Source organism: Lutjanus erythropterus, chromosome 12 (assembly GCF_056507025.1).
Source record: "Lutjanus erythropterus isolate fLutEry1 chromosome 12, fLutEry1.hap2, whole genome shotgun sequence".
NCBI classification, from domain to species: Eukaryota; Metazoa; Chordata; class Actinopteri; order Lutjaniformes; family Lutjanidae; genus Lutjanus; species Lutjanus erythropterus.
This window is the reverse complement of record NC_139328.1, coordinates 32,303,276-32,330,247: the sequence shown is the minus strand read 5'-3', so window position 1 is coordinate 32,330,247 and position 26,972 is coordinate 32,303,276. Positions and strand designations below refer to the sequence as shown.

At 39.9% G+C, this 26,972-nt stretch overlaps 1 protein-coding gene across 1 annotated transcript; it reads left to right on the top strand.

Annotated features, from left to right (window-relative positions):
- Positions 1–207: 207 nt before the first annotated feature.
- xrn1 (5'-3' exoribonuclease 1) lies at positions 208–24,152 on the top strand. The gene is made up of 41 exons (XM_084732789.1): positions 208–444; positions 2,321–2,553; positions 3,238–3,335; positions 4,330–4,439; positions 4,749–4,859; positions 4,954–5,039; positions 5,145–5,232; positions 5,421–5,589; positions 6,195–6,262; positions 7,322–7,459; positions 7,603–7,772; positions 7,971–8,060; positions 9,460–9,616; positions 9,832–9,951; positions 10,072–10,241; positions 11,408–11,525; positions 11,737–11,832; positions 12,382–12,485; positions 13,292–13,426; positions 14,045–14,207; positions 14,649–14,762; positions 15,828–15,926; positions 16,048–16,163; positions 16,302–16,448; positions 16,562–16,651; positions 16,783–16,918; positions 17,039–17,095; positions 17,882–18,014; positions 18,145–18,214; positions 18,328–18,523; positions 18,668–18,757; positions 18,867–18,950; positions 19,339–19,380; positions 19,655–19,732; positions 19,959–20,096; positions 20,481–20,616; positions 20,751–20,902; positions 21,064–21,177; positions 22,406–22,511; positions 23,417–23,601; positions 23,759–24,152. Exons 1-41 carry the CDS (start codon positions 370–372, stop codon positions 24,119–24,121), a joined length of 5,145 nt encoding a protein of 1,714 aa, XP_084588915.1. The 5' UTR covers positions 208–369; the 3' UTR covers positions 24,122–24,152.
- Positions 24,153–26,972: the final 2,820 nt, after the last annotated feature.

The window sequence follows — 26,972 nt, the reverse complement described above, 5'->3', positions numbered from 1 at the left end:
TATATATATATATATATATATATATATATATATATATATATATATATATATATATATATATATATATATATATATATAAGTTATTTATTTATTTAGCTCAGTTTTCTGGCGGGAATGGGTTTCCATAGAGACAAAGTGAGGGAGAAGGAAACCAAAAGCGGAACGACTGTTTTCCCAGTAGCGGCGGAATGTTTTAGCAGTCGGACCACGGACAACTAGCTAGTTAGCGGCCGTTGGAAACAAAACCGGACTTCTCATGTTACCCAGTCAAATCTTGACCCTATTTAGTTACCCGCATAGCTAACCATCTCCTTGCAGTTTTTGGCCATTGACTAATTTCATCCAAAGGTTGAGACTTTCGTGGTGAAGATGGGAGTACCAAAATTTTACCGATGGATATCAGAGCGCTATCCGTGTCTCAGTGAAGTTGTCAAGGAACATCAGGTAGGAAAGCTGAATATCGTTAGCTTCACTGTTCGCTGTGACTGATAGCCGCAGCGTTAGCTTAGCTAGCCGTTGGCTATCAGCGAGCTAAGCAAAGCGGGCCGTGGAACTTCTATTCCACGTAGCTCACCAATGTTTTTGCCCGTCGACAGGACAGTTGCCTTGTTGCCAAACACTTTTAACTGCATTATTTATGAATGCTGTATTATTTGTTCCTGCGTTACAGTTGTTATTTGCAAAATTCCAAGACTAACTGGCTTTCTACTTTGGTCTCCTACCTGTACACATTTTAACAGTTTAGTTAAGGTTGAACGTAACTTCTGATATAAATATGTTACCACCAGGTAGCTTGGGTCTCTGTAGGGCAAGAACATTCTGAACAACAAAAGCTTCACAGTCAGCTAACTAACCAACTTCACGTTAACGAGAGCTGTTTACAGGCTGCAGTTAGCTTACAGCCACCGTGCTGACAATGTTTGTGAAGTTGTTTTAAAATGAAATAACAGTATCGTCAGCCTGTAGTTGATACTAAATGGGAAACGTTTTAGTTAACCTCAGATGACTTACGTTTGTTACTACTTCAGCGGCTCTGTATTTGACTTTAGTGACCTAGTTCCCTGTAAGTGAAGAAGATAGTATTTCAGTGCTTGAGCAGCAGTTTCATCAGCTGGACGTTGCTGAGTGTCACTCTTATTGCGTAAGGCAGCTTTAATATGTGTGTTGAGACAATAAAAAGTACATTAAATGTAAGCACAGCTTTATATTTGATAGGGTAAATGGTCTTGTTGTACGTCCCTCTCTTACATTTAAGGTCGATCCTCAGTAACCTTTTCAAAAAGAAAGATTAGCAATTCAGATGTTAATGTTATGGGAGAGGCTTTTTAAGTTCTTTGTACCAGGAGCCGACTAGAATACTTTTGGTGACTGACAAAGATGAGTTGATCCTTTCACCTATGGCTCCCACTACTTGTCATGTAAATGATACCCACTTTACAAGGTTGCCAGGTCTGTGAGACAAAACTAGCCCAGAACTCAAAATATGACCCTGCCAAACCATACATACTGCTTTGAAAGTTAAACAGAATTGCTATTGCCAAATGTATTGTTAAATCTAGAGCTGCAATTAATTAATTAATTGATTTCTTGATTAATCATTTAGTAGTGTCTTCTATAAAATGTAAAAAAATTGTGAAAAATGATGATCATGGTTTCCCGAAACCCAAGACAACATCCTCAAATGTCTTGTTTTGTCTTCAACCCAAAGACATTCTGTTTAGTATCATAGAGGAGTAAAAAACAGAACATATTTACATTTAAGAAGCTGGAATCAGAGAACTTGTACTTGTTTCTTTAAAAATTACTCATTCACAATCACAACTGATTGATCAAATACAAAAATAGATGGCAACTAATTTCATAATCACATTTCTAGTAATGTTGAAGAAGTAACACCACTGGTGTTTAGAATTCCAGCATTAAAAGCGGTTTTCCCTAAACAGTTCTTTTTGCCTTGTGTTATTGATACAGCATATTATCATGAATGAATATTGCTCTGTGAACAGTTTGGTAGGATTTGGGTATAAATAAAATATTTCAATGCATGTTAGAATATGGATTTAAAGATATTATAAATGTATTTGTGCAAAATAGATCTACCTAGCCAATGGACAAAAAATTCAAACTGTGGCAACACCTCAAAAGCAGCCCAGGTCTGTGGGAAAACTGCACATCTTGCAACCGTGCTCCTTTAGTGTGTTAAGACAAAGTAAAACAGAAATGCTTTTGTTGAGAGATGTATTCCAGATTGTCAAGGAATGTAGGCAGACTTCAGACGTCAGTAGACATCGTAATTGTATTTGTTTGTTTCACTTTTCAGATTCCAGAATTTGACAACCTCTACCTGGACATGAATGGGATTATCCATCAGTGTTCCCACCCGAATGATGAGGATGTCCACTTTCGCATCTCTGAGGAAAAGATTTTTGCTGACATCTTCCACTACCTTGAAGTGCTCTTCAGGATCATCAAGCCTCGCAAGGTCTTCTTCATGGCGGTGGATGGCGTGGCACCAAGGGCAAAGATGAACCAGCAGAGAGGACGCAGATTCAGGTAGAAATGGATATGATGAAAAGAAGTATGGAGAAAATCTTTCCTCTGTTTGCGCATATAGAATGACACCCAGAATGGGTCAACTCAGGTCATCGGACCTGGCTCCATCACCTAATTCCAGACCTGAATTTAACATTTGTGTGTCTGACTTTGGTATGAAAGCATGAACACAGGTTCCTGTTACAGCCACATGATTTCTAAAATACTATTATTAACAAATTATTATGGAATGAGTTTTACCTCATAGTAGATATTAGTGAAAACTTCGAGCCTTCTCTCCAATAAATGTTTTCTTCTCTCTGTCTCAAGCACAAGTGAACATTAATTTTTAAATCTAGGTCGTTGCAGTTGCTTTTCTTGAGGTGACCAAATAAAGAAATGGAATTTTATGAGCATGTTTGGACCATGATGTTGAATCTCAGCATCTCTTGTAGATATCTGATCAGGATGACAACTCCGTTTAACAGTGATGTTTGTGGTGCCACAGTCATAAACCTGGACTGCCTAATATGGCTGAATGTGCCCCAAACAGACTGGAACTAAAATGAAATGTTTGCTTTGGTAAAGACTGAAGAAACCAGACGACGGGCAGGAGAACAGCCCGAGACTGTGAGTTTGACCTGCTCTCTTTTATATCTGCCTGTGTGTGTGTGTGTCTGTGTGGGTGGGTGTCTGTGTGTCTAGGTCTGCCAAAGAAGCAGAAGACAAGATAAAAAAAGCTCTGGATAAAGGAGAGGTGCTTCCCACAGAGGCTCGCTTCGACTCCAACTGCATCACTCCTGGTATGAATGCTCTCAAGCTTAACACAAAATGAACATCACATGTTAAGATTTATAAAAGCAGCTGCAGGAGAAAGATACCTGCTTATTTCAGGGTAGGGGAATCAGTTTGTTCTTGCCTTCTATGAAAAGGAAAACTCTTCCAAATCTAGAAAAGTGATCATGTTGAATTTTGAAATACTAAACACATTAGTTAATCCTTGCAAATGACAGAGTTCTGTTTATCTTTACAATTTTTTTTATTTTAAGTCTGATTCATATGAACTCTGTTGTGATCCTGTTTGGTTTAATTCATTTTGGTTGGTGTGAAAAGCTGTCAATCAGAGTGGTGCAGACTAAACAACCAGACCGAGACCCACCTTTTCAGGCGCTCTCAGTCCACTTCCATACAGAATTTAAGCTTTTTTCACACTGCGTATTCTTAGCCCTGGCTGAAAAGTTAACACTGGGATGACTTAGCTACTTTTCACACAGAGATTGTTAACCCAGAGTTCACCTAAGCCCAGGGCCATACCACTCAAACTGAACTTCTACTAACCCTGGGTTACTACTCTTTAACACACACACCTTTAGGTACTGGCACCTTTTAGCCCCATGTTTAGTGTTAAATGTCAATTAATAGCTGTGATCAAACCAAATATATCTGACTTCACTATAACAACAGAAGGAACAGCTCTGACCCTTCAGATAGTCAGTTCACAAACTGCACAAATATACTTTTTATAGAGCATTTAGCAAAAGAATTCAAATTAAAAGCTTTGACATAATCTGTCAAATCCTATATTTATTATAGCTGATATTTACCTGCTGATAAAGACAGATATGCTGTGATAGGCCAGTATCAGTGTTTTCTTTACTGCAGCCATCATTGTTGGTAAAGTTATGTTGTTTTTTTTAACACAGACATATTTTATATGACGCTTACATATCTAATGTTAAATGTGTCTTTTCTGAGAAAGCTGGCAGCACCTCCATTAATCACACATCCTTCCTCCAGGCACTGACTTCATGGCAAGACTCCAGGAGCAGCTCAAGTATTTTGTCCACAACAAGCTCTCCACCGACAAGCTGTGGCAGAATGTCAGAGTCTACCTGTCCGGTCATGAGGTGTGTTAACAGCTGTTTTAAAGAAAGTGGACACTGTGGCAACTCGTTGGCACCGATGTCAGTGTTACTGTTTAGTTATTGTGACTCTAGTACAACCAAAGTCAGTGTGTACATGTACCACTAGTGTATATATTGTTTTAAATTTTGTTGTTTGCATATTTTTACACCTCTTATGTCTATTCTTTCTGTATCGTTGCATATAGTAGTATAATGCACACAATCTTTTATGTATCTTCAGATATGTAAATGCAAACAATTTCTCCCTGGGGATCAATAAAGTATTTCTGATTGTGATTTCCTTCCTTACAGACTCCAGGAGAGGGAGAACATAAGATCATGGAGTTTATTCGCTCTGAGAATGCAAAGCCAGGTCATGACCCCAACACCCGACACTGCCTGTATGGCCTGGATGCTGACCTGGTACGGTTTGTGTGCCCGTGGACTGAAATGAGGATGTACATTATTGCTCAAACCGTCGTTGGATGCTCACACTGTCCTACTCTCTGTGTTATAGATAATGTTGGGTTTAACCAGCCATGAGCCAAACTTCTCCCTGCTCAGAGAGGAGGTCCGCTTTGGAGGAAAGAAATCCCAGAAAAGGTTCTTCTTCTCCTTCTGAGTTTTTTGGTAGCTGTCTTTTATTTTCAGTTTTGCAGTCTTCTGTCCTGTTTCTTGTATGAACACTGCTCTTTTATTTTATTGCAGGATAACAGCTCCAGAGGAGACAACGTTTCACTTGCTTCACTTGTCTCTGATGAGGGAGTACATCGACTATGAGTTCTCTGAGCTGAGGGTGAGACACACATCCACACAAAATGAAACGGACAGGACAACATGTATAGTCATGCCAAATTCCAGATGAATTTTGGATACAAAAAAATGAATGTCCATGCCAGGGGATGATTTGGTAAAAGGTTTTGTATTCCACTTGAAATATTACATGTAATCTGTGATCTGGTTATGTTTATGCGTGTTTTTCAGAATCACCTTGGTAGTGATTATGACTTGGAACGAATAATAGACGACTGGATCCTAATGGGCTTCCTAGTGGGAAACGATTTCATCCCTCACCTCCCTCATCTTCACATTAGTCACGATGCTTTGCCGTTGCTGTACAAGACCTACATCAGTGTTCTTCCCAGCCTGGGGGGTGAGACACACACACACACACACACGCACACAGACACGCGCACACAAAACCAGCATTGCATCTTACCTATTCTAATGAGATGTTAAAATGTTCCATATAAATATCAAGCATTTGCAAGATGCTGAGTTTCACATATTCTTGATACTATATTTCAAATGTGAGTTGTTTTGCATTGTAAGTATTGATTGTACTGTGCATGTCAGTCATTCTAATATAGGTGTATGTAGTGCTTACTAACCAACCAACCAACTATTTTCACAATGGGTTAATCGGTTTGAATAATTTTTTGAGGAAAAAAGTAAATTCTCTGATTTCAGCTTTTTAAATGTGAATAAATTTAGGTTCTTTTTTCTTCTATGACAGTAAACTGAATATCTTTGAGTTCTGAGTATAACAAAACATTTAATGTCATCTTGGGCTTTGGAAAACATTGATCGACATTTTTCACAATTTTTTGAGATTTTAAAACAAACAACTATTAATCAATCAGTCCCAAAAATAAACGACTGATTAATCGACTGTGAAAATGATTGTTAGTTGCAGCCCTAGAAATTTGAGCTGTTTCAATAATGTATTTCATAACTGAATTCTGTCATGTGACTCAGGTTATCTGAATGAGAACGGCCATCTAAACCTCCGAAACTTTGAGAAGTACCTGGAGAAGCTTTCTGAGGTGAGAAAACACTACAGCTTGGTATAAATTCTCCATGAATGTTATCAGTCATATTTTTTGGTAAATGATTTACTCAAATGATAAAAACATAATGTGCTACTTTTGCCTTTGTATCTTCTTTTATTTTAAGAGCAAATTATTTACATTCTTTACAAGTAATTGCATATATCAGTTCCTCCTGGAGGTTGCGATGTTGCAATCACAGCAATTATCGCATCAATCAATCACTGCAACTTTTCCACAACTTTGACCAATAATTGTAACTTCCGGAGTTCCAACAATCATAGCAGTCCTGTGTGCGAACGTCTTACATGTACGTCTAATTGAACTGACTCACTGTTTTATTATTTACTATTTTTGTCATCGTTCTTGACATTTATCAAAACTATGTTCACTTTTGATTGTATTTGCTGTTTTAACTGAGTTTCAGCTCCGAAAAGATTTAGCTTTTTTTGTGGAATATCCCCCAGGTGCACTTCTTCTTGTACAAACAAAGCATATTTTGTTAGACTTCTTGTGAGGTTAGGAGTAAGATAAGGTCAGGTCACTTGGAACATTCAGAACAGAGAGCGGTTTTGTTCTCCGTTTAAAGTTGTCTTTAAATTTTAATGACTTATGAAAAATATTAAAAAATATCACAACTTTTTTGTACTAATTTTCACTTTCTCCCATGGTTTCATTGCAAAAAACACCTAAAAATGTCACAACATGCATCATTTTTTTTTTTTTCAGAAAAGCTGCAGTGAAATCAGACATTTTAGGCTGCAACAATCTCAAAAAAAGCCTGCAAATTCCTGAAGGGACTGATATATAGAAAAGATAATATAATTACAGCACAAAATATTTAGGATAGGTATTTGTGCATGTGTAATTGATACTGAAACAAACCCTTGCATGAGTAGTTCAGTCTGCAGAGAAGTTTGTCATAGATTACTGTGAAAGTAAATTAAATTAAGTGGGTTTCAGGATGGCTTATAATTGAGAAACCACAAATAAATGCTTAAATCTGTTTCCACTACACCATTACACCGTTCCTGTCTTTCTCTTCATTTTCTCCAGTTTGATAGGGAACATTTCAGTGAGGTGTTTGTGGACTTGAAGTGGTTTGAGAGTAAAGTTGGGAACAAGTATCTGAACGAGGCGGCCGGATTGGCAGCAGAACAGGAAGCTGCCAGCAAAGACGGCAACAAGAAAGAGGTCTGGAGTGGAGTCACAGAAATTAAACCCCACATGCATTTATTGTTTTTGTGTACAGTTTCAGTCACGTACCTCTGTAGTTTGTAACTCCTATCATTTGTTGTGTGTATGTGTTTGTTTGTTTGTTTTGTGTGTGCGTGCAGGATGCTGCCCTCTGTCTTGCAGCTCTGACCTCATCAGACAGAGTGATCGCAGAAGGAAAAGGAGCAGTGGGAGAAGATGAGGAGGAGGATGATGATATGTTTGAAACTGAGTTCAGACAGTACAAGCGCACCTACTACATGACTAAGATTGGCGTGGATGTTGTGTCTGAGTAAGTGTATACACACACACACACACACACACACACACACACACAATCCATAGAGAAATACACTTACCACAGAAGACAGAGCTCCCTCATATCAAGAGTGGATTGTCTGTAAATATCATGTACTACTTTAAAGTATGCATGCAACAATTTGCTATTTGCAAGTGACCCTAAATTATGTTTTTATTCTCTCCTTCACAGTGAGTTTCTAGCAAAGCAAGCCAGATGCTATGTGGAAGGTATCCAGTGGATCCTCCACTACTATTACCACGGGGTTCAGTCCTGGAGCTGGTGAGAACTGGTGAATCATATGACAGATCTCTGTCATATGATTCTCTACTCTTTTCTTCTGTTTCTTCTCATCCCAATGATCTGGGGAAGTCAGGCAATTTATCAAATTTCTAGCTTTGCAGGAAATTTTATGTACTGTCTTTCAGAACCTTGAGTCTAAAATTAACTTGAACAGTTCAGGAAAAAATATAATTTAAGCACACAGTTCTGGAAATTTATGTAAAAACTAGGGCTGTCTTCAGAATCAGATTTGGCCATCCTATACAAATATTTGATGATTCGTCGTTTTTTTTTAACAGTGCAGTGTGTGACAGTAAATTGCTATATGAGCCAACATTAATGTGTTTCACCAGAAAGACTTGTGTTTTAATTACTGTCTTTATAATCTGTGATGTGAAAATATCAATATTTTTGCAGAGTCGAAGAGATTAAAAGTGTGCGTCCACCTATAGTTTGGCTATAAAATCTGCAGACCTACGGCCACAGCCACTGTCTGTCGTCACCTGTACGCTCCTTTACACTGTGAATTAAGGATTTATTTTGACAAAACCAGAGGTTGGTGAGACGGTGGATAGAGAGTGAGTTTTATTTAGTTTCTGTAAACTCTGAATGAAGCTGACGATGATGCGAAAGGATTCTGGTGAGCTTTGCAAAAGCAATTAGGCAGCTGTCTCTGGTTAAACAAGATATATCTCACTCCTTAAAATAAGCACTCTCACTGATGCTTTCCAGGATATTGTCAGATCGCAACAGTAACAGTCTGGGCGTGTCAATGGCAAAAACAAACAAACAAGAAGCAAATAAGCAAGCGTCAGCTGCTCTGCACACTCTGTGGGTGCGCTTGGATGAGGTGGCTGACAGCACGTCATGCTGCTGTGCGTTTCTGTCACCCTTCTCCTCTTCCATCACAGTTAATTTGTGGTGATTTTTGAGACTCCGTTTGTAAAGTTTACAGCCTGTCATACTGTTACATTGCTCTGTGTAGTGACACAGATAAACCATCCTCTCTTATCAGTTCACCAACACTGTGTGTGGCCCTGAGGATATTTTTTAATAAGTGCACCAGCTAATGTAAAAATGTGTTTGATTCCCTTTAATTCCCCATTGAAATGTTGTCTCTGCATTTTTGTAAGCTTCAACTGTTTTATCCTGAGACTATAATCCACGCTGACTGACAAACAATTGCCTGACTGGAAGCATATCAATCGGCTACAAGGCCTCCAACTAATGACTGGAATCACCGACTCTCAGGGGCAGCCCTATTAAAACCCACAGATTTTTCATTGAGGACAATAATAAGAGCACTGTTTTCCCCTTGCATTGTTTTCCTTTAGTCTGATCTCTTTAGTTTGCATTAATTTAAAACCTGTCTTTAAATAATGACTGTGTCTCTCTCTAGGTACTACCCTTACCACTATGCTCCCTTCCTGTCTGACATCAAGAATATATCAGGGTTAAAGTTGACCTTTGACCTCGGGAAACCCTTCATGCCCTTCCAGCAGCTGCTTGCAGTCCTGCCTGCTGCCAGCATGGAGCTGCTGCCTGAGGCTTACAGGGTAACACACTCCTATCCAAGCACACAGTCTCACACACACATATAATATGTACTGTATGTACAGTATATGCACATTCCTAATGTCTGGATTTTACTTGGTACATTTGGAACAATGTTTTAAACCTTTTAAAAATAGCAAAGTGCAAATATTAGGATTCATCCAAGATCCAAACATGAAATAATAACAATGATGATAAATTGTTTTTGATGTTTCAGCACCTGATGACCAGTGAATTTTCACCCATTATTGAGTACTACCCTCTCGACTTTAAAACGGACCTCAACGGCAAGCAGCAGGAATGGGAGGCAGTGGTTCTCATTCCCTTCATTGATGAGGTATACACACACACGCACACACACACACACACACACACACACACACTTGGAGAAAAAATTATACTACAATGATGTTAAACAGTCATGCTCATTAAGAATGCATTTGTGTTTATTGAACAGAGGTGCTTACTAGCAGCTATGGAGACCTGTAATCACAAGCTGACCAAAGCAGAGAACACCAGGAATTGTCACACAGAGTGTGCAGTCTACACATATGACCACGAAATAGACTTCGCATACAACTCCCCCCTGCCTCAGCTGTTCCCCAACATCGTCCACTGCCATGTCAGGTAGGTACACACACACACACACACACACACACACACACACACACACACACACACACACACACACACACACACACACACACACACACACACACACACACACACACACACACACACACACACACTCCCCCACAGCCTGGATACTGATTTAACGTGGATTGAATTGGTCTTTCTCTTTAATATCACCACTCCAGTTTGCTCGAATGAGTAGGGTACATAAGACTACAAGAAACTATTATTTAAGTGCATTTATGCAGATTGTTAGGACGTAGAATGGCTACATGGGTGTGTTTTACCCTCACCTAAAATGAAAATATAACTAATACTGATGGAAGTCCATCCATTCATCCATTATCTATAACCGCTTATTCTTGAAGGGTCATAGGGGGCCTTGGGGTTGTGTATTGGCAAGAATCTGGTGATATGATACGTACCATGATATAGGGGTTAGAATTCAATATATTGCGACACTGTAAGCAAGTTGATATATTACTATTTTTTAAATCTAATTCTAGTAAAACAGAGTGTGAAGAACATACTACCATACACAAAAAATTTAAAAGTTAACTTTTTATGCAATCAGAACAGAGAGGATAGATAACAGCGCTGCTCTCTAGTGATCAGGGGTTTAAATGGAACACAAAATGAACCACTGCCACAGATCTGTCACAGTGTGACAGGACTGACGCCCACGATGATGGAAGTACCTTTGTCAAATATGTTCATGTATCACCAGGACTTTAACATAACTTTTTTCTCCATGTCTCAAACCATCCCAAAATACAATTTGAACCATCCTGAAGTGAATATTGCCTGTCCCAAATATAAAATGGGATAATTAAAAGTGATGTGTGGTATAAATAAAATACGAGTCTTCCACAGTACATTTTGCCGGTGTTGCTACTGGTGACACCAGAAAACGCAAAGTCCCACCACAGCTGGCATTGTAACTGTGTGACAGCCACGATGGGTACACTGCTTTCAGATGTGACTGTCGCACTTCAGTTTCCCTCCTCTCGCTGTGTGTGCGCTTTTCAGTGTAAATGGGACAGTGTCACAGTTGTGTGTCAGACACAACCAAAAAATCCAAATCAGCCATTATACCCACTTAATTCACATGCAGCATGATGTTTACTGCAGGTTTGTTGTATTTTGTGTGTTTGCTACAGGAAAGCACACATCCCCATGGATGCCTGGCATGTACTGTTGGACCACATCAGCAGACGCATCGATCGCTCAGCTCTATATTTCTGTGGCTTTCCCACACTGCAACACATCAGACACAAGGTAACACAGTATACTGCTGTTGGATGGCTGGGTTACATTAAAAAGACTTAAGCCACAAAATATCTGTCTAAATCTGCTGAAGTTCTTCAGTAACCAGTAGACTACTATTACTACTTTTTAATTAAAAACAATACCAACTAATGCTAGCTTCGTCTTATGGTGTCTGTTTGTTTTCTGCTTCTGTCTCTTGTCTGTGTGTTCACTATTTTAGTTTTACAAGAAGAAGAGTGGGGTGGTCGTGTTCCAGCAGGCCAGCAGAGGGGAGAACACCATACTGGACATCCTCCCCAGCCAGGAAGGAGAGCTGGTGAGCTTTTGTTTGTTTTCACTCACTCTCTCACTGCAAATATTTATTGCAAAGTTAAGTTACAGAGTCGCTCAAAATATTTCTCAAAAAATGTCTATTATCTATCCATTCTAATCTAATCTAATTATCGATTATTGCTCAAGTAGGAGTTTTGAAATATCTTCATACAAATTAAGAGAATACACAGCTTTCATTATTTCTTTTATGATCAATATTATCAATATCAGTAACATCATTATTAGCAAAGGCACAGTATACTGTGTATACTTTGTCTCTCTGCCTGATGCTGCAATCATGTGACCGTCCTCTAGATGGGGCTCAAGAGAAGTTAGAGGATCTCTAAATAATGTGTAGTGCTTTCACTCATTATTAAATTTGGGTCATTTGCAACTACTTTGAATTTTCATATCATGATCATCATTTAAAAACTGAGGAAATCTTATTTTGTTCGTGTCTAGTCACAATAAGGTGCCATATATGTCAAATGTCCACTCAGTTGTACCATCTTTCTCTTCCCTGTCTTGTTTTGTGTCCCCTCTGCCTCTTCAGGTGTGTGATGATGTCGCTGCAGAAGTACTGGGGAAGTCAGTGTTTGTCAACTGGCCGCATTTAGAGGAAGCCCGCATCATTGCTGTATCAGATGGAGACGTCAAGTAAGAATTAGTGCTGGGCTTTTTACAGTAATGGTGTATTGATTTTCAAATGAAACAAAATGTTAATCTTGCTGCATTGTTATATGTAGTCTCTCAGGTTTTGCACACTTTTGATGGATAGATTCTATCCATGCATTTATGGGCATGCAGGAAATGTTTCCTTTATCAACACCTGAAAGTGCCATTTGCTGAAATCAAGACCCTTCAATCATGACCACGAATGCTACTATTTCATGATGAAGCTCAGTTTATATTACACCATTATACATAGAAAAACAGTATTTTATTGTGTTCTGAACATCTAACAGTAAGTGATAGATAAATGCACGCAGAGGCAACCATTCACTGCATAGTGCTGTTAAAAACTGGGTATAAATGGCTGATAATTTAGCCATATCTGCCACTGTACACACACAGTATACACATTATTAATCACTAATCAAATCAATACGTAACAGCATCAATGTCAGACAATCTTGTGGTTGACAGTGGTGACAAAGTGTGAGAAATTCCGTATATATATTAGCAGTTTGAAACTAAAGCTCCCTGTGCTTTCCAGGGAAAATATTGCACCAAATTCCCTTGAAGAAATATGACATATCAACAATTCCTTATGTGTGTGTAAAAACACATAACGCTAAAAACACATGATAAAGAGTGTCATATGTTGACAGTCTTCTTGTCAATTCGGCATCAATATAAACCATAAAGACAAACTGCATTTCCACACAAACTTTGCATTTTGGATTTTGTGGCCTCGCTAATAGGCAGCTATCACAAGTGAGATCTTTCACCCTGTTTTACAGGTTGAGTCTCGAGGAACCTCCTGGTGCCCAAAAAGTCTACGACAGGCCGTCCACTCCTCCTCCCACCAAAGTCACCTGCCTGTCTGACAAGGAGCAGAAGGAATGGGTGAAGGATGCCCAGGGACTCACTGAACAGTGAGTAACAACAAAACATGTTTGATGAATGAACAGAGATAATACAGCTGTTTTAATACATATTCATTTTCTTGGTGACATTGTTTAGAACCTTGGTTCCCAAAGTGTGGGCTGAGGCCCACTCGCGAGCCCTGAAGGCCTTGTAGGTGGCCTTGAGAGGTCATGAAAAATAAATAGCCTAAATAAAACAATTTTTAAGTTAAAGTTGAATGTTATGAGTTTGAAATTTCCATAAAATATTTATGATAAAATTTGAAACAGTAATCAAAGCTAATAAAATAAATAGGATTTATGTAATATGTTGTTCATTTGTTTGACCTTGTTTAACAGATGTAACACTCCAGTGATAATGTGACTGGGCACCAAATACAGTCTATCTTATACTTAGTCTCATATTTTGATGAGTCATGATTAAAGGTTTAGGGGGGGCACAGATGATTTTCAGATTTCAAATAGTCCATGGCATTCTTAAATTTGAAAATGGGTGGTTTACAAAATATATTGGTGCATTTTTATGATGCGTTCATAATCATGAGACCTGTTCTTTCCTAAAGTTATGATAAAGCCTGGCCTCTGTGTTTATGAATCCTTTCTGAAAGTGATTTGTCTTTTGCCCAGTTATTTGAAGAGAAAAGGCATCGTGGTGAATGAGACAACGGTGATTCTGTACGGCCAGCTGCTGACAGGAAGGAAATACGTCCCCAAGGCCAATGGCGTGGTGGAACTGGAGAAACAGTGGGCCAAGCAGGTCCTCCCTTTCGCCCACCAGACTGTGGTTAAGGTACATGCATACATATACAAGAAAGGAATACATAGATAAGAGTCATGAAAACCTGTGACTAATGCATGCAAACTAAAACTTGGTTACAGTGAGGGTCAGATTTTACGCTAAGCTTCTGTTTTTTGCAGCAGGGCCACGAGGCTGCAGAATCTATCTGAGCTGAGGAGTGTAGACAAGCGAAACTTTGAATAAACTTTGCAAATGTAAACAACATGTCTGTTAAGTAGCATTTTTTGTGAAATTTGGCACACATACTCCATCACCAATCACTTACAGAGACATAGTAGATTTAAGGAATTTGTTAAAACTTAATATTTGTGTGTGCTGACATCACTGCTACAGATGCATATTCACACAAACCTCATGTTATGAACTGATGATCCTTTCACTCTTTTATCACCTGTGTCACTCCCTCACCCACATTCCCCTTCACCCTCTCAGGATATCAAGGCCTTTTACTCGTCTCTGAACTGCTTTAAGAGCTTAGACGAGCTCTTTCCTCCAACAACCACCGTCTTCATGGTGGGGAACCCTTACTACGGTGCCATGGGTGAGGTAGGTGATGGGTTTTCTGCTTCACTGAGAGCATCACGTCATTGTCGATATAAGTGACGATTAAAAACAGCTGATCAGGAAACAAGTCATTAATTTGTAATTGTTTCCAGCATTGTGCTGTAAAACAGATATTTTAATGAAAATCAGTTGAATCATTTTGGTGTTCACTTCATAATCACACTGACCAGCTCTTTTCTTCTGATTCTGGTTGGACATCAGGAAGTGTCATCCCAGAATAGAGTAATTGTAAAGTGAATGTTACTAAGTAATAGCGCTCTACCGAAAGTCTTTTTTTTTTGCTCATTCAAAGCTTCTCTTTTTGAATGAAGCTTTTAATGTTGGTTGTCATATTTTATGATGTCATCAACCTAAAAAAAATCCTTGAACAAAAATCCTCAATTTTAATAAATTGATTGATTGGATTAAATGAGTCATTTTTTTTTATTAAGACAACTTTGATAAATGTATATAACTCATCAGTATACTGTAGTATATTCTGTTTAAATGCTGCTATGAACTCCCCCATTAATACAGGTGCATGCCTCCCTCTGTGTAAGCGGGAGAGCAGTCAGTGTTTTTGACTGCAGTGAAAATGTTTTTGAAATGTTTAACACCAGGGTGCCCCTGTAGCTCAGTTGGTAGGATGTGTGCCCCATGCACTGAAGCTGCTAGTCCTCTGCAGTGGCTACTGGTTCAACTCCCGCATGTAGCACATTTGCTGCGTGTCATCTTCTCTCTCCCTGCCCCCTTTCCTGTCACATATATGGTAAAAAATGCACAGCGTTAGAATGTTGATTTGGAAATCGAGTTTCAGCGTTCTGAACGAAGCTTAAAACTATTTGGTTCAGCTCAGTATGATGTCTATGGTGAACGGAATTCAATATTGTTTCAAGCCTGAATGTTGAAGTAAGTGGCCTCTATAAACAAGGAACTTTAGTGTAAACATGATGTTTTAAAAGCTCCTTCTACCATGATGCTTTTTATTCTTATGTTCTTTGATTGTCTTGTTGTCTTATTGAAATGTCTCTTCCTGAATCACCATCCCCTTAATGACTTGCTTAACAGGTGCAAGATTCTAGTGATGTCATCAAAGACGGTCGGGTACGAGTGGTCTTCAACGTGCCGCACGAACCACAGCTGGATACCTTAATCCAGAATCAGCATGTAAGAGAGAGACACACCAAGTTGTTCAGTTCAGTTATCATATTGATTCTGGCACTACTTTTCTTACACCATTTGTACCTCATGTATATGCTGTTTGCCTGCATGCGTTTGTATCTTGTAGAAATACTGTGTCAAGTACAGTCCTGGATATGTTCTGGCATCTCGTCTCGGCATCACCAGCTACCTCGTCTCCCGCTTCTCTGGAAGCATCTTCATCGGCAGAGGCTCCAAGAAGAAGTGAGTATTTTATATAAAATGTGAGCAGAACATTCCTTACTGTCATTTGCTTCACTCCTCCAGGCAGAATCCCTGGGTGGTTAAGAGTTATTTAAAAAAACAAAAACAAAACCTTTGTCTCTTCTCCCTTGTGTGCAGTCCCTGCGGGGAGCAGAGAGCGAACGTCGGCTTGAACCTCAAGTTCAACAAGAAGAATGAGGAGGTTCCCGGATACACCAAGAGAACTGAAAAGGAGTGGCTCTACTCTGCTGCTGTGGAGGAACTGCTGGCAGAATACCTGGACAGGTAAAAAAAATAACAAAAATGACAAACTAAAAATGTGAGAACATTAGAACTGTCCCTCTCTATTCATCTACCATCAGGCTTTTCATGGGAGATTATTTTTTATGCTTTTACAGATTTTCTGAGGTATTCAACACCGTGTCCAGAAACAGTCATGATGACGTTTTCTATGAAGACGACATCTGGCCTGGATTGGACCAGAATGGGTAAAAACACACACACACTATTAAGAGTATTTAATCCCCTGTGATTTTGCTACTCTTTTTTTTATTTTCTGAATTAATTGAACTTAAAGTGCATTTATTTATGAACCCTAATGTTGATGGACACATTACAGGGCGGAGAAGGTCTCTGAAATCACTTCATGGTTGAAAAGTCACCCGGTGAACTCCGTCAGCAGGGCATCATGTGACCTACAGGTGTTGGACTCTGCCATCGTGGAGAGGATCGAGGAGGCGGTTGAGAAAGCTAAGGTGACACACACAGCCTCAGACTACAGATACCAATGTCAGAAGTTCTCTCTGTGTGTGAACTCACTGCCTCTAAATTCACACACCAATGTAACCGCTGTCTCTCACTTTTCCTTCTCATAGGTGAAGAAGAGCACCAAGAAAGTCCGTGTGACAGTCAAGCCCCACCTCCTCTTCAGAGTGAGTACATTTTGCCTGTCATTACTTTAGATAAAGCCATACTGTATCTTGGCTTATCCATAGTCAGTGTATTACTTGCAGTAGAAGGTGGTCGACTCACCTGCAGTTTGGAGAAGCAGCAGGTGCACCAGTGTAGGAAGCTAAGCATCATACTGCTGTGGACAGGGTCAACAGCAAAATGTATTATAGCCACCTAAAAATCACCAATTTAAGTGTACGTTATATTTGGAATATTGGACAGCATTTTCAGACAAATAAGTGGAAAACCACCAAAATATAACCCAAATATGTCTTTCTCCAGAGCCACAGCAGTGTTTGGCTGTGAAGATTCTCAGTCGTTGTCATAGGCAACTGGACTTTATAGAGTCCTTGAAGCGGATGAGAGGCGAAACGTTTTCAACAACTCTATTAAGTCCAGTTGCCTCTGACAAAAGAGCAGTGATTATACATCACTGAACACGGGAGATACTGATCTGCTGCTGCCTCACTTGGTTACTTTGTTTGTGTTATTGTGTTACTTTGGTGAATTCAAAGTAACACTTAAAAAAACTCAAGCCACACAATAACACACACTGTCAATTGAGGCAGTGGTAGACCAGCAACTCCCGTATTCTGTGATGTAAAATTAGAGTCTTTTTTTTCCAAAAGTCTGTGGTGGCTTCGGAAAGAACAATATTTGGTTTATTTAACAGCGGTTTCCTGTTGGAAAAGACTGTCGGATGACAAGGTACAGCAGTGAACATATTCTAAATCCGTGTCTGTATGAATGTCTGTGTTTGCCTTTAGCCCTTGGAGCAGCAGCAGGGTGTGGTACCAGACCCAGACGCGGAGTATCGCCTGTTTGACAGAGTCGTCAACACCAGGGAGAGCTTCACCGTCCCTCTGGGACTCAGAGGAACAATCATCGGCATTAAAGGAGGTGAAGACACATTGTTCCATTTCATCTCTAAATTCAAAGGGTGTTTGACAGGTTGCAGGTGTATAATATAAAGGGAACAATAATATGACATAATTCTGACACTTGATGTTGTCTGTGTTTGTGCCTTCAGCGGATCGTGAAGCAGAGGTTCTCTACGAAGTGCTTTTTGATGAAGAATTTGCTGGAGGTCTCAACATCAGGTAATCACACCGTGCAAACAAAATTCTGTAAAAGAAACAGCTACTCAGAATCCGCACATTTCACTCCTTCTGAGCAGACATGTGACTGCTGTATTATTGACCTGCATCCTCAGGTGTACGTCTCCTCGTGGTTACCGCCTCCCGCCCTGCGCTCTCATTAACCTTTCCCACGGAGCCCGAGTGGATCACACCTCCCAGAAACTCACCGCCATCGTCAAACCACAGCCGGCTGCAGCAGCAAACTTCAACGCACAGCGGCAACTTGGCGGCCTGAACCACTCTCCACGTTCACCCTTCATACCTACGCAGGTAAGAGTGGAACCTTTTTGTAACGTAAAAAACAATTAGAAATGTCTCTCAGAAGGTTCACTATGCCATCCTCTGTGGCCCTTTTACACAAGCCTCTTTCTCTCTGTCTCCTTTTCTCTACATTCCACCTCTCCTTATCTATAGCATAACAACAAACATGGTGTGGTGAAGGCAGGCTCCCAAGGCAACAGGAACTCTCCGTCTAAGGGTCTCATCCAGAAACAACAGCCCAAGGTCAGTGTAAGTTCACTTCTACAGACCCTTAAACCATATGACCTTACAAATATACATGGTACATTTTCCTAATTTCTCTTTGCCTCTGTCTCGCTGCTTCTTCATCCAGAGTAAAGATGAGTACAGTAATGTGTGGCAGTCTCTGCAGAGCTCTGGTCCTCCCAACAAACCTCCCGCTCACTGGCAAAATAATGTAAGTCTGTATGTGTGTGTGTTTTCGGGATTTTTAAAATGATTAATTATGAGAAAAGACTAATATGGCAAGTTCCCACATTTGTTTTCAGATTTGTTGTTGATCAAGGCCCATTTTTACCAAATTTGAAACTTACAAGTTAGGATTTGCTACATGAGATCATATTTCTGTTGTCTTAATTTTGACAAATTTGATTAATCAATCATGTTCCATAGTTTTGGGGCATAATTAGCAACGGCTTTGACATGAAACGGTACAAAGTTAGTTTGAGTTAGCAAGGTAATTAACAAAGTGTCAGTGGAAAGTGGGACATCTTTCACTTTTAAAGATTTTACTTTGTATTCAAGGAAAAAAAAACAAAAAAACCCTGGTGTGTTTCCCACTCTAGGACGGACTTTCACAACAAGGAAACCAGAACTCCAACAAAGCTGTGAGTATACCTGCACACTTCCACAGCATCCAGACTGCATACAGCTGCACCATTACAGTTTCACACGACACAAATTAAAAGCAGTTTATTAACTTATAGAAGAATGCATGTGTGCGTCAGCTGTGTAGCAATATGTGAAGGCCTCACACTGAGGCAGCCTGACATATTTGGTATCTTTGGAAATTTTAAGTATCTTTTAAGTGTGAGTCTGTGTGCACTTTATGTGATATTTATAGACGTGGGCTAGAGTCATGTTGGTGTGTTTTCTTTGCAGGCCTCAGCTGGTGGCATCAGACTGTTAAAGAAAAATGAAGACGCCAACTCCCTTTTCCCCTCACAGAACACAGCCAAGGTACACTCACTTTTAATCTCCTTTTTCTTCCGTTTCAACAACTTTATATGCATGTTTTATCTGTAAAAGGGCATAACTAAAGTCTATAGTTTGCAGCATGTAGCTTGTTTTAAACCACAATGATCAGAATCTTGTTTTGCTGTTTTTTTAATTTGTCCACAGTGTACGCGTAAACTGATGTCTCCCTATTTCCACTCTCCTGTTTCATCACGTTTCTCTCACTTAGGCTACGACTGAGTTTGAGGACCTGATAGCCAGTCTCAAGATCTCCAAGGGCAACCAGCAGACTCCACCCCTTCCTCCTCCTTCTCAAGCACCCACCAACCAGTCAGATGGCCCACTGTCTCCGCAGTCCTTCGCCATGGTGAGTATCAGAGGCAAAGACTGGATGGTTGTTGGGGTTGAAAAATTAATCAAAACATTATCAAAATGCATTAGAAATGAAACATCATGGTGCTATAGATGTGCGAGAACATGCCTAGATTTTCTTCCTGTGAAAATGAAACGCAAAAATTATCCTTCCCATCAACATTATGCAATATCAGTACACAACTTAAACAATAAACTTTAATGTCCAAAATGACTTCAGGGCACTGAAACAATGAACTTTCATTGGTATTGTTTATGATTATAAATAACTATAAAAAAATACTGAATAAAATATTTAAATTTGATTGATTATTATCCACAAAAACTTGCGGTCACTGGTCATTAGGTCAAGTCGGGATAAAGTGTGTCTGTGTTGTAGAAGGGAACCCTGGTGCTGAAGGAGATGCTAAAGATTGACGGCGCTGGAGCAGGAAGTCCCTCTCCCCAGGAGACAGCTAACAGCACGGCCCCTGCTGGCCAGCAGCAGAACAGGAGACGATCGTCCAAGAAACTTGGTACGTAACTCATCACTGTGTCACAGGCGATTTTATTATGACCGCATTTACAAACCATGGAAGCAGCTGTCTGTATAGAACTTCAACCATGTTGTTTTTTTTTCTCCCTTTCATCCCATTTTCCCTCCCTTCAGCAGCTAATATGAACGCCCCCCATAGTGATGCACCACCCGCCCCTGCCAACCTCTCCAATACTGTGCTGAACAGTAAGGTGTCAGAGCTGGCGTGTGTCTGTGTGAGGTTAGGAATGGCACCACCCGAGTTCAGCTACATCGGCAACAGACAGGTAAATACACCTGGAAAATGCAGTTCCTTTATCTCATGCTCTACTGCATTTTACACACCTCCACAATGACCTATCAGTAACTATACTATAGAAATCATCAAGCCTTTCTGCACATGAGTGTGTCTCTGTGGTGTTAGTAACGTTGTCCTCTGTCTCCATAGGGTCTGGTTGTGTGTCAGGTAAAGCTGTCCAATGGGTTGATGGTTCACGGTCCACAGTGCCAGTCAGAGAATGATGCCAAGGAGAAAGCTGCCTTCTTTGCCCTCCAAAGACTGGTACCATAGACACACACACACACACACACACACACACACACACAAATGAGTGTTAACATGTTGTCTGTGTTTGAAAGAGAGCATGAGTGCTTGCAGATAGGGCTGCAACTCACAGTTATTTTCATTTATTAATTAATCTGTCAACCATTTACTCTATCGATTAGTTGTTTGGTCCTTAAAATGTCAGGAGATGTTGAACTTAATGGGGTGTGGAAGCTGTCTTATTTGATGTAAATATATCACAAATCATTGTTACTCACATCACATCACACACATCACATGGAGTCAAAGAATGAACAAAAACAGTTGTTTTTTTAAGGATTCAATAATTTACTACCATCTCAATGAAACATTGATTGGAATCTGTCTTGGTGTGTCCTCAAAACAACCATACAAAGACACATCAGCAATACAAAACAAATACAATCAATCAGTGTAAGTAAAGGCAGATATACTCTTACTGGAGTAAATATAATAGTGTCTAGTCATTAAAAACCCACAAGGGGTTAAATAGTTAGTTAAATATAATTCATGAACAGACCTGAAGGAGAGGAGTTGAGGGCCCTCACTGCCTCAGAATATCAGCTGTTACAGAATCGAGTGGTACTGCTCTGAATACTGTGTAAGGAAGGGGGACAAAAAGTGGATTGGCAGGATGAGAGGATATCTGATTATTTTCAGACCCAGCCAAAGCATGTGGGTGTTGTAAATATCGCAGATCTTGGCAGATATTGGCTAATGATTTTTGATGCTGTTTTCACTTCTTTGGTAATCTCCCTCCTATCATCAGCTGAGCAGTTTCCATACCACACTGTGATAAAGAATGTGAGTGCACCCTATCAGAGATCTGTAAAAGTCACACATCCCAGCCACATCCTGAGTTGATGCAGACAGAACGGTGGTTGATGGGCTTTCTGCACAATATTTAAGAAGAGAGGAATAATGCAGGAAGAAAGCAATTTTTAAAAGTCCAAAAGGCTTCAAAACACATCAGTGATTGTATTTTTATGTAAAAAAAAGCTGACTGTGTCCTTATGTTCCACACGCAACAAAGAGGATTAAGTCATATTTTTCTGCTCTTTGTTTCATAGAATCAAGAGAGAAGTCTAATTCAGTTTCAGTATGACAGGACCTGTGAAGGTGTGGATCAGAGCTTTCACTGAGTAGATCTTACTGTTCACATGTCCAACTGAAGCGTCTCTGTCTGTGTCCTCTTGCTAATCTGTAGAACTCAGTGGGATCGGGCTTCCCCCTCCCACCTCCTATATACCCAGGAGTGGGGCAGATACGACCCCCACCCATAGGAGCCATGACCCCTGTCTTCAACCAACAAGGTCAGTCTTCCATCCTCGTAGTTTACTGTCAAAGTCTTCTTTGTTTTACCTTTTTTGTCTGTTCTCTGGACTTAACTGTAGTGTCAGTTTTGTCAGATGATTTTTTATTTTAGAGTTAGTCCTGGGTCAGAAGTCCTTGTTAGTTTCTATCGTACTAAAGTCTGTGCATTTTACTCTTAAACTAACTAGTTTAGTCCAGATTTAGTAAATGAAAGTTGTTGACATTTTAGTCTTTTTTTGTCATCAGATCATATTGAATATTTCAGTCTATCTAGTTGAATCAAAACCATTTTTCCCCATTTTAGTCAAACTTATTTCAAATAAGATTTTACTTTATCATTATCTGATCAAAAGCACAGGCAACATACAGCCTACTTGATGTAACACAACTGCCAACTAGTTTGATTAAAAAACAGCCTCAATTTCTTTTGGTGAACTTTGTAACAGTGTACATTGCCTCCCCTCTAATAAAGCAACATTGATTTTTTTAAGCCTCAATAGGCCCAAATATCACCTTTATCAAATATCTTCTGTCTCCCAGGCCCGATTACTGTTATTGTTAGCTTTAGCTCTCTTTCTTTAAAATACTGGGTAAGTTACTCTTTGTATGCTGCTGGTGTGGTCCTGACATGATGAATGCAACACAGGAAATAGAACTGTAGTGTTGAAAAAAAAAAAAACCATAATATTTTATCTGCTTTTTTTAGTTAACAAAAGTAAAGAGTGACTTTGGCAAAGTTTTTTTTATTTTTAAAACTATATTTTATTCTTGTCTTTTTTTTCACAGCAATGTTGAATTAACACTGATAATTTATTCCTGCCTCAGAGAGCATGAGAATCATATAGATAAATGAATTAGAACCTTTTTTTTTCTTCCATGTCATGATAATGCTCTTGTTGTCCAGGTGGTTTGCTGTTGCCTCATCAGGGCTATGCGCCTCCGCCTCTGTGGGGAATGACGCTGCCTCCTCACCACCACCAAAACCAACCGCCGTTCTACGGAGCAACGGGGACCTTCCCCGGAGCCGCCCGCCACCAGCCCGCAACAGGACTGCCCATCGGCTCACACAACCAGTTTATTCCTCTACAGGTAGACTGACACATATGAACGGAGGCACTGATAGGTTGAAATATTTTAATTTGTTGCTTTGATGGTGTTTTTTCTTCCTTTTTTGTTGTCTTCTGCTGACACAGTAATGTCACAGTCATGATAAACTTTATTTCCACTTGTCCTTTGACCCTGCCAGGTGACTAAGAAGCGAGTCTCAGCCAACAAGAAGAACCAGGAAACCCGAGAATTTTACAACGCCGCCCAAACTGCTGCCAGAAACCAATCGCAGAGAGCCCAGAACCAGCCCACCAGCCAATCACAGGATCAGAGCGGTAAAGTCGACCAGCCGCACCAGCACCAACACGCCACCAACAGCGACCCCTCCTCGTTCAGCCCTGGCCTAGCAGACGCAGTTTCCACGACAACGACGGCAGCCCCTCACACGCCTCCTCGACAAAACTTCCCTGCGACGACAGGCCACACCCCCGGCTCCGCATCCAAGAGGAAGCACAGAAAGTTGGCTGTCAACTTCGAGGCAGCAAAAGTGTCTGAGTCATGAGCGTGTGTGCGTGCATGCATGTGTGTGTGTGTGTGTGTGTGTGTGTGTGAGGAGAGAGAATGAGTGAAAGAGAGGTGTGTTTGGTGTTTTTAGCTGCTGTTTTCAGCCTGACTTAGCATCTCTGATCAAAACCTCATCAAGGTGAAAGTTTGTTTTCACTCAACACTTCAGCGTCGAAGCAGCTTCAGGTGCAACGAGGGCACACAACGAATTTAGGATTTTTTTTTTCCTCATGTCGTGCACTTGAGCAAACTAAATTAATCCCACTTTTACTCTGCTACAAAACATGACTCACAAATATCAAACTTGCTGGAATCCCACTGCCCTTTCACCTCTTCACCCTGAGACCAGACTTCTGTCAGTGTAACAAACTCTACCAAACATGGCTGCCGTGCCTCTACATTTTCTTTGTGGAATGAAGAGCAGGGTGCATTCTGGGTTGTGGCCATAGCCCTTTTTTTTCCCTCCTTCTTCTTTGGGTTTTTCCTAAAAGAGGTTGATTTCACTGAGCGATTCCTCTTCCAAACAGAAGCGATTTAAGTCTTATTTGGTCTCTGTTTAGCATACTTAAAGGAAAAAACTATGGTTTATGAGAGCTTACATTTTATTTTTGGAGCTCTGCCCGTTAATTCTATCAGCTAGATCACAGAATGTGGCAATTAGACAATGACAAGAGTTATAAACAAAACCCAACTTAGTCAGATGATCATGTTTCTGAAAGAGAAAACACACACCAACAGGAAAAATTATTACCCAAACATTCAGCTGTAAGCATCTATCCACAAACACACGCAAGATGCATTCCTCTTCAGTTTTACCTCCTCAGAAGGTGTTAGGTAATTACATAAGTTGTAAACTATCTACCAGATCAGCTAACTGCTCATGTTTGTTGCCTCATTTGACTTATTTTTTCTGACATTTAGTGGTCGACTGATTATTGGCCTGGCGGACATTTCGCTCAGATATTCAGCATTTTTATAAATCTAAGAAATTGTTATTCTAACAAATGTACTTTGGCTCTGATGCAGCAGCCTCTCTTTGTCTGTAGTCTCACTCAGTGTCCCGCCTCCAACACTATCTGACTGTTGATTAGACTACTTATACTGCTGGGTAGTTTAATCAACAATAATGCATCGTAATAGTTCATTTAGATTTTAGTTATTGGTCCTAAAAAAAAAACTATATCATTTGATCCCCAGTGATGTTGCAGTGTTCCAGTATCTCATCAGACACTTTGCTGAGTCTTCAGAACTGACAGAAGTGATGGGCAGAGCTAAAAAGATCAAATCTAAGTCGTAATAAACTGTAGATTTTCTTTATCTACATGAGCAGTCAGCTAAATACATTTTTAGTTTCTCCAGGGAAGTTTAGTTGGCACCAAGCTTCAGACTTTTTTTTGTGATAAATTAAGGTAATAAGTTCTAAAAAAAAAATAATTTCCTCTATTTGTTAATTGAGCTCAGTTTGGTCAAGTCTGCCTCATAGTGAAGAGAGTGAAGTGAAACAAGTGCACCGTCTTGATTAAATGTACATTTTAGAGAAAATCCAAGTTGAAAAGAAATAAATACATTAAAGATACAAAGTCCCTCCCTTCAGGGTGTTCCTCAAGGGATCTTATTTTGGAGAACAAATATAAATGGTAGTCATCTGTGAAAGACATTTTTTTTCCATCAGTTTGCCATGAATGACAAATATATTTGTCAATTTATGTCACAACAAAAATTCCTGTCTTTAAAAAAAATGATTAAGTGTAATAAGATGAAAGTACTATTAAGTTTTTTTGTGAAAACACTCATCTGCATCTCTCGTCTTGCTCGATATACATCAACAACAACAACAACCTGGCTGTCACCTTCTCACCCTGGAAAAAGTATTAACAGAGGTGAACATCACTAAAAGTCTGGCCATGTTGAGAGCTGCAGCCATATGAAAGGAGAGTTAGTCAGCTTAGTGGATGTGGAACAGGCTTGGAGTTGTCATAATTGTGTACTGTCAGTCTGAAGGCCTGCTTGCGCTGGACTAGTAATACTTGGAGACCTCTAGTAATTTGGAATGATTGTGGAGGTGATCTGTGATTTTAATCTCCTCCAAAACCAAATCTGCATTTTGTTAATTCCAAATTCCAGTACAAAAGTGCAACCTTCTTGACTTCAGAATTTAAAAAAAAATATATCTTTTGAGTTGACAAACTTCAAGCATGGCACAATTCAATTGGGCTAAAAAAATATTTGCCACTCTGCTGTGAACCACATACATATTTTTCTTCCAAAATAAGATCTAATGGTGATCCACCGGGGGGGGGGGGGGCTTTGCTTCTCTATAGTTATGCACTAGTTCCAGCACAGTGAAACCAAACAATTGGCTCAGAGGACAATAATGTGGCCTGTAGAATCAGAAATCAGTGTGGTCAGTGTTATTGTAATGGACGTTATTTTCTTATGGCCCTTTACATCACCCTCAGCACCGTCCATCCACACCTCTCTCAAATGTTGCTTTGTGTATTTCCTGTGGGGAGGCACTGATTTTAGGTGCTACTGGAGGAGGCTTTGTGACTACGTAGACTGAGAACACTTGTGGGCGGATATGTAGAGATTCATCTTGCTCTTCTATCAAATTTGGATCCTGGTTCTCAGCGACATGCAGCCATGATAGAAGTCCACTTCATCCTCTAGCCTCAGATTTGCACTGCAGCAGCAACTACATCCTGCTTTCCTTAACTCAACTTATTTACATGTGCAGCTTTAGAAAACTAGTTGGAATGCACCTGATGCTGCATTGGCCTTGTTTTTGTTCTTGTACTGGGGGTGTCAGTGTATTAATAATGACTGAAAACTGGGCCTTCTATCATGGC

Excerpts from the sequence above, each read along its gene's own strand:
- xrn1 (XM_084732789.1), top strand. The coding sequence starts at position 370 with ATGGGAGTACCAAAATTTTACCGATGGATATCAGAGCGCTATCCGTGT. Across the intron at positions 16,164-16,301 it reads GGCAGAGGCTCCAAGAAGAA|TCCCTGCGGGGAGCAGAGAG; the intron begins GTGAGTATTTTA and ends CCTTGTGTGCAG. Across the intron at positions 16,652-16,782 it reads CCTGGATTGGACCAGAATGG|GGCGGAGAAGGTCTCTGAAA; the intron begins GTAAAAACACAC and ends GACACATTACAG.